This window comes from Apiospora aurea (assembly GCF_038362705.1).
Source record: "Apiospora aurea strain CBS 24483 chromosome Unknown utg000004l_segment0_segment0, whole genome shotgun sequence".
Lineage (NCBI taxonomy): Eukaryota > Fungi > Ascomycota > Sordariomycetes > Amphisphaeriales > Apiosporaceae > Apiospora > Apiospora aurea.
In genome coordinates, this window is record NW_027117391.1 from 967,521 (window position 1) to 975,491 (window position 7,971).

At 35.9% G+C, this 7,971-nt stretch overlaps 2 protein-coding genes across 2 annotated transcripts; both read left to right on the forward strand.

Annotated features, from left to right (window-relative positions):
• Positions 1–156: 156 nt before the first annotated feature.
• PG986_005120 (LipA and NB-ARC domain protein) lies at positions 157–438 on the forward strand (the record flags this gene model as incomplete). Its single annotated transcript, XM_066841342.1, has 1 exon — positions 157–438. One exon carries the CDS (start codon positions 157–159, stop codon positions 436–438), a length of 282 nt encoding a protein of 93 aa, XP_066701204.1.
• A 1,876-nt stretch (positions 439–2,314) lies between these two features.
• Positions 2,315–3,085, forward strand: PG986_005121 (uncharacterized protein; the record flags this gene model as incomplete). The annotated part of the gene is made up of 1 exon (XM_066841343.1): positions 2,315–3,085. One exon carries the CDS (start codon positions 2,315–2,317, stop codon positions 3,083–3,085), a length of 771 nt encoding a protein of 256 aa, XP_066701205.1.
• Positions 3,086–7,971: the final 4,886 nt, after the last annotated feature.

Consider the following 7,971-nt stretch of genomic DNA (forward strand, 5'->3'; position numbering starts at 1 on the left):
AAGGCGATCCTCTTCGAGCCACCCGAACGACCAAGCATCGACATTGTCTTCGTCCATGGACTTCGTGGTGATACTCGAGCGACATGGTCGATTGAACAAGATGGCCTATCCAAGAGGTGGCTCTGGCCGCAGACCAAGCTGCCCAAGAAGCTGAATATGCCTGCGAGGATCATTGCCTATGATTACGGAATCTCCGAGCGATCCGCAGCGTTCTTGGCACGCAGCACCTTGTCCGGTCAAGCCAATATTCTGGTCGAACGGCTGTCGCGCATACGCAAGGGGACGGGCGAGCCTGTTCCCGTTATCTTTGTTGCGCATGGTCTTGGGGGCTTGGTTTTGAAGAATGCACTTGCGTCAGCAGGGGAGTCAACCCATCCCGATTACCGCAACATCTACAATGCCACATATGGAATCGTCTTCTTCGGGACGCCGCATTGAGGGAGTCCTGCCGACATTGCTGATGTCATTTATGGTAACGGCATGGTGCACGCAAGCAACCATGCTGGTGGCACTGTCTATTCCGACTCCAACATCCAAGATCTATCCACCAATTTGGCATATGGTTTGGAACGCTTCAAGCCCCTGGCCGCCATGTTGGAGGTAATATGTATCAAGGATACAGATCGTGCCACATCCCACACCATGCTGCCCTCTGCTGAGACTGGAAGGTCTTCTACTCGCGAATCAAGAAGCGATTGCGAAGGTTTCGTCGTTATCGACCACAGTGATTGCTATATCACCCCGCAGATTCCACATGTTGATATTGCAGAAATCACTGTGTCGATTCAACATCTTTGTAATCGGGCAAAAGATGCGCGGATGACTAGAATGAGTGCACTATCAAGGACAGCTTTGTTGATCGGAGAAGCAGAGCCACAGGCAGTTGTGAAGTCGACAGGTCTAAGATCAGCACCTTGGTTGGCCATCATCCCTCAAGGTACAGTGATGGGGCTTTGTCCCATGGACGACCAAAAGTCTAACACATCCCCCCTTGATCGATCAGCAGCTGAGTCGTTTGAGTGAGCATTTCGATGGCTGCCCAGAAGTTGAAACGGTTCCGAGCCACAATGATTCAACCAAAGGAACCATGTATCCTTCGTCTGTTTCAATTCTTCATGGTCCTAGTCCTCAAACATTATCAACGGCGTTTCGATATCTCCAGGATAGACACGGAGAATACCGGCTCACAATATGGATCAACGCATCAAGCCGCAGATCTGTTGAACTCAGTTATCAAGAGGTTGCTCGGACTTTGGGTGTCCACCTTAGTGATCTTGACAGCACACTTGAACTCAGCGACAGCGATTTACGAGCGCTCATACAAGTGGTAACAGAGTGGCTTGAAGATGTACACGACCAGAGATGGCTACTTGTACTTGAAGACGTAACACCCCTGTCTTCTGTCTATCTTACAAGTCAGCTCCACTTCGATCGAGATGATCTCACTGGCAATCTCTACCAAATGTGGCGAAACCTCTTCAAGTGCTTGCCTCGTACGACAAGCCGATGGGGACGTGTTATAATAACAACCAGGGACAGTCTCACCATGCAGGGTCCTTTCTTGATCCCGTTCGACGGACCCTCAGATGATACTAGAGTTATTGCTGGAGCGAAGGACGACATCATCTCATGGGAATCATCTGGACAGACCCAAGAACTCGTAAACTATTGGTGGGGCAACGCAAACTCTGTACAAAAGGCTTTATTATCCCTGGCCTTGTTGTTAACCGACTGCTGTTCCCCTTCCGTGCCGGTGTGGATCCTGAATTTCGCTCCAGCCAGCTTCGCCGGCAACTGCTTCGATGTCGATCAATGGCCAAACAATGAACACCCACTCCTCGCCGTCTTTGAACAAGATACTTTTTTGGTTCTGCGACCAAGGGATTGTATCCTTGTGAAAGGGGGCCCTCTGTTCAGGGACCTAGATGTCGAATCGCTTGGCGGTTCAGACCAGATCATGGCAGCAGCATGGGAAACATTGTCAAACGCTGCCAGAAGCCCGGGAGATGTTGAAAATGCACACCGGACGTGGGCTTTGAGGAGTCACATCGCCCACGCCTGTCAAGCCTTGTACAGCACATCTTGTGACGTTGTCAGCAACTTTGCCCCTCCAGGCGTCATTCTATACAGCCTTGCCATTGATTGGCATCAGCTAGCAGTAATTTGCGAGCATCACGCAGACTACCAAGCAGCCGCTGCGCTTTACTACTTCGAAGGGATGCGGTCGGCTCAGCAGCAAAAGATGAGTCCCATCCGTCAGAGCGCCGGTGCAGGAATACGTACAGAAATCCAATGTCTTTTGGATTCCGCACGTATGAAGCAATGGGACGACGTTGAGAGGCTATTTACTGCACGTGTGAAACAAGGGAATGACATTGGCAGATTCGAGGAGGTTCTTGCGGATTATAGTGAGATGGAGAAACGCGGTAGTCTGCAGAAAGCGGACAGAATCAAATTACACCGTCAAGTAGCGTCTCTATACGCTTCCCGTGGAAGGTACCGCGAGGCTGCAGAAGAAGCATCGAAAATCCTGGGCGTTGAGGACGCGTTGGGGAAAGACGCGAGCGATCCGTACATGGTGGACTGCATGTTCGATCTGGCGACGTACCTGTTCAAGCAGAGCCGGCGGAAATCGAAGGCCGCTTGTTCGGTACTGGACAGGAACATTCTCGCTCTCCGGTCCAGCCGGGGCCCGCAGTACCCCACCACCATTTTGACGCTGGAGGCGTTGGGATCGCTGCAGCAGCTGGACGGCGACGAGCGGAGCGCGTCCAAGAGCTTCGAGCTCGCCTGGGAGCGCAGAAAGGCCGCGCTCGGCGCTCGACACCCGGGCGCCGCGGCTTGCCGGTACCGCATGGCCGTCGTGCTCGAGAAGATGGGGTGGATAGAGGAGCCCATACCGATGTACGAAGAGTCCTTGGATGTGTTTGTGGAGAAGCTGGGATCGGATCATCCCTTGACGAAAAGGGCCCGCGAGAGCCTTCACAGCTGTCGACTCGCGGCGCTCCATATGACGAGCGACCAGAAACGGAGGATGAGGCGAGTGCGTGAGAGGCTGGCTGCTGGGACACTCGGAAGATACTAGGAACTTTACGCAGTGGTGGCAATGTCGGTAACATCGTCGTCGCCGAGGATCAGGCGTATTCTAGTGTCGCAGGAGGATGGAGACAGGGGGTCGCCCCTTGACGCGCCTAACGCGCTACGCAAGACATTTTATTTATGTATTTATTAGCACGGTAGCACTTTTCTCTTTTGTCCTTTTTTTTCCTTTAAACAGTATTTTAATACTTAATATACTATTCGAACGCTCTTTACCGTGCGATAATTATAAGCCCGGCGTTTTTTATTAAATAAGTTTATTATTATTATTATATCGCTTATTTTATTAAACCCTACGTATTAAAGAGCGATTTTAAATCTATATTTTCTTATATTTTTTTATTTTTTTATTACTTTTATAACGCTCACTATATTTAAATTTTTTATTAAATTAGCTAATATTAAGGTCGAGACTAAGCGAGACTAATTAAATTAGGATAACTCGTTTAAAATAAGTGCTCTCGAGCGTAGTATTTAAATACACCTCGATTTTAATATATTTAACGACGCTTATTTTTATAATAAATTTAAGCTGCGTATAATTAATAAGATTAAGTAAGGTTTAACCGAGAACTTTTAATTAATAAATAAAACTAGCTTAATAAACTTTATAGTAAGCGTATATATAGCGATAAAAAACTCGGAGCCGATATATAATACGCTTATTAACGATATTATTAAGCGTATTAAACTTAAATAAAGCGAATAAAGTATAAAAATACACCGTTATATAGTATAAAAAAGTATTTTTATTATTATTAACGAGTAAATTAAGCTTATAGTTTCGAAAGCGTACGTTAATATAGCTTATAATAATATTTACGAATTAAATTAATTACTTACGCTTTAAAATATTATCCGCTAGTTTAAATAATAGTTTAAATTCTCTGCGAATTTATATATTATTTTCGTTCGAAATTAATATGATAAACTCTTAAAACGAGCTAAGCTAAGGAGAGAAGATCCTTAGTTTTAATTAATATAATAAAGTAAAACCTATACGAACGCGGTTTTTAAGAGAATCCTCGAGGTATAAGAACACTTAGTAACTCGCATATAGCTTAAAACGATTAATAAGCGATTAGTACTAAGATAAAGTTAACGCCGATTAAAGGAACTTTACTATATAAAGTAAAAAAATATACGCTAACGAGTTTAATTATATTAAGCTCGCTATTAAAAGAACAGGTAAAACGAAACGAGCCGAAAAGGGGAAAATATTCGTTTTACGCTTCGCTTAATAATAAACGGGAAGAATACGAATTAATTAATAATCGTAAGTTATAAAACTTATTAAGCTACGATTATTTTTATAAACCCCGCTCCGATACTCGGTTACACTATTATTAGCTATTAACGAATTATTATTTTTTTAAAGTATACTTTTACTAGAAAAACTAAAGGTAAACCCTTTAACCGGCTAATTTATTTAAATTAAAAAGGCGTACGCGGAAATTAAATACCGATTAAACTTTTAATATTAAATAAGCCTCGCTACGTTAATAGTTTATTAAATTTAATTAAATTAGTTTAAATAGCTCCGCACGAAAAAAAATATTATACGCGATTATTAATTATACGCTTTTTAACGTTAAAAAAGACTTTAATATATTAGTTTATTAAAACTAAAGATTATATAACCTTTTATAATCGATTTTAATCGATAATTATAGCTTTTATTATATTATTAATAGCGAAGATTTATTAGTATTAAGGTTTTTAATATTAATTTCGGTTAATAAATTTATAGAAATAGGTATAATTACGTTTTTAATTAAAGAATACGGGGTAAGAATTATAAGGGATATTTTTACGGCGTAAAGCGAGCTAACCGACTTTAAGCTTAATAGGGTAGTATTAATCGAGGGCTTTTATATTAATATTATTTTTAAACCGCTTTTAAAAAACGTTAATATTTAATATTATAAAAAAAACTATACGTTACGAGTAGGATCGCTAAAAAATAATGTCGTAATGCGAAGGCTTATAAGAAGAGGTAACCTAGTTTTTATTAAATATAAACCTTTATTTACCTCTTATATTAATCTCTTATTAATAAGTATAATCGGCGTAATAAGCATTTACGTAATAATAAAACGCTTTATAACGAATAAAAAGCCCGTAGAAAAGGTTTATATAAAAATAAATTTAAAAAAGAGATAATATATAAAAATAAAATATTTAAGTTTAAAGGCTTTTATAAAGCTTATATACGTAATTAAAAGTATTTCGATTAAAGGTTTAATGTAAAATATAACCTTTATTAATTACCCCCCTTTTATTAACCCCTTTAAAATAAATGTAAAAATTAATAATAACAGTAATAAATAAGTTAATTAAGTAATATATACTATATTTTAAGGTTTGTTTCGGCTCGTGCGCACTATAATAAAGTCACCCTTATTACTAGCTCGATTTACATTAATTTTTATCACTTTACCGGCGCCCCTTTTCGGCCTTTTTCTTAGCCGACCTTCTCGAACATCCCTTTAAACCTTCTTAATATTTAATATATAAACAAAGCTTTTATTAAGGTTCTTATCGACCTTTTTTTTTTAAACTCTTATTTTCTTTAGATTTACCTTTAAACCGGCTTTTTCTTACTTTAACCGGCTAATTCGAGCCGTTAAATTATTAATACTCTTACCGAGCTTCGTTCACAGCTATCTCTTAATAGTATTAAAGTGTGTTACCTTTTTATTAAATACCGCTATCGCTAAATTTTTAACCTACCGGCTAGTCTTAAGTATTATTATTTACCTTAGCCTTTTTAAATAAGCCGGCGTATATCCTTAACCTTATTAATATTATTAATAGCTTAAAGTATAATAGCCTTTTTAAGTTTATTATTTATCGGTTTATTTATATTAATCGGCTAAAGCCTTAATATTAATTAACTATTAATAATAATATTAAAAGTAAAAGTAACTTTTTAAACTTTATTTTAAGCGTAAAAGAAGTTTCCCTTCTTAACATAACTATTATTAATAATAGCACACGTTAAATCGAGCTTTTTTTAAAACCTTTTTTTAATACCCTAAAATAATTAATATTTAAAGGCTAGAAAATATAATTATTATATAATAGTAGATAAAGGAGTTAAACCTTAGCTTTTAAAGCCGTTAATATAAAGTTTTCGTTAATATAATTACCGTGGCCGTTTAAAATTAATAACTTTTATTACTCGGGGTTATTAAACTAAGTAAAAGGGATAAATATTTTTTTTAGCCACTTTAAAATAATAAAGTTAAAAGTTTACCTTTTAAAAAAAGCTTTAAAAGCTTAGCTTTTATAAAAGCAATTAATTTTATTGTTATTTTAAGGGAATTACTATTATTATACCGATTAATTTTTAAAAATAATTAAAAAAGGCAGAAACTTTTCGAAAGTATTAATATATTTTAAAATAATTATTTATTCGCGATTAACGGCGTTATTATATATTAACGATTTATAAGCGGCAGGTTCGATTATTATAATACCTTTTTTTATTATTATCGTAGTTTTTATTTTATCGGCGTTAAATTTAAATCGAGGGGGTATATTATTAATAATAATAGTGTTAAACCGATTAAAAAACTTTCGTATAACCCCGTTTAATGTGTATACGAGACGCCGGAAATTTATCGCTTTAATACGTATAGTTTTAAAGGCCGGATAACGTTTTAAAAAACGGTGCACTTATCGTTTACCGATAAAATAATCGATTTTTTTATAAAAAAGATACGTTAAGCGTATATATAAAATAGCCGGTATATTAATACGTAATTTAAATTAGCTAAAAAAAAGCTTATTTAATTAAAAAAATTTTTCGGTAAAAATAAATAATTATAAAGCTTTATATTTCTCTTTTTTATTAGGGTTCTTTTTAATTCGGTTATAAAGGGTGCCCTTATTAACGTTATAGTTTTTAACTGCACGGTTAATGCTTTCGCCGGCTAACATAGCTTAAACCGCCTGCGTAATACGTACTTTTTTAATTATATTAATAATAATAAAAAAAGGAAAAAAAGAGGAAGAGATTAATTTACTTTAATTAGGAAATAAGTGAGATTTAACCTTTTTATATATTATTATTATTACTTAAAGGCTTTAAAATTATTTAAAATTAAAAGAGGTTAATTAAAAAGGGGGGGTAACTAGTAAAGGTTACATCTTAATTAAAGTGCGAAATATATATAACGTCGCTTATAAAACGCGTTATTTTACGAAGATTTACTAAGAGAGTACTTAAACTTTTTTACCGTATACTTTAAGACCTTTTCGAGTACCCTTTAAAGTATAAGCTTTTAAAGTATATATTACTATTAAAGGATAACTATAATAATAAAGTATAAACGTACCCTACGAAATTTCGCTCGCACATAGAGTTATATAAAGTAATAAAAGAATTTAAGCGGTATATTTAATATAAATATAATTTCTTTATATACTATTTTAAGTATAATAAAAAAACTAGACTATTAAAAATTTAAAAAAACACTTAATATAATCTCTAATACGAGAAAAAAAGCATTATTATAAAATAAAGGCCCGTAAATATTAAAAAACCGATAAGTAATTAAGAGCGAATAAGATAAAAGGTGATAAACGTCGCTCTTAAAATAAAAATAGGCTTTAACCTATTAAAAAGCCTATAGCCCGAAACTATTTAAATAGTTACTAAGCTATTAAATATATATTTTACTTAATTTTAACGGTGGCGAAGCTTTAATAAAGTACTAAATTCGTGATTTATAAGCTACTTTAAATAATATACTTCTATATAAGTTAAAGCTTTTTAAATAAATTTAAAGCTTAATTAAAACGGCGTATAAACGTTTAAGTATAAAGCTTATATATTTAATTATAATAGAATTAAAAGCCGGCTAC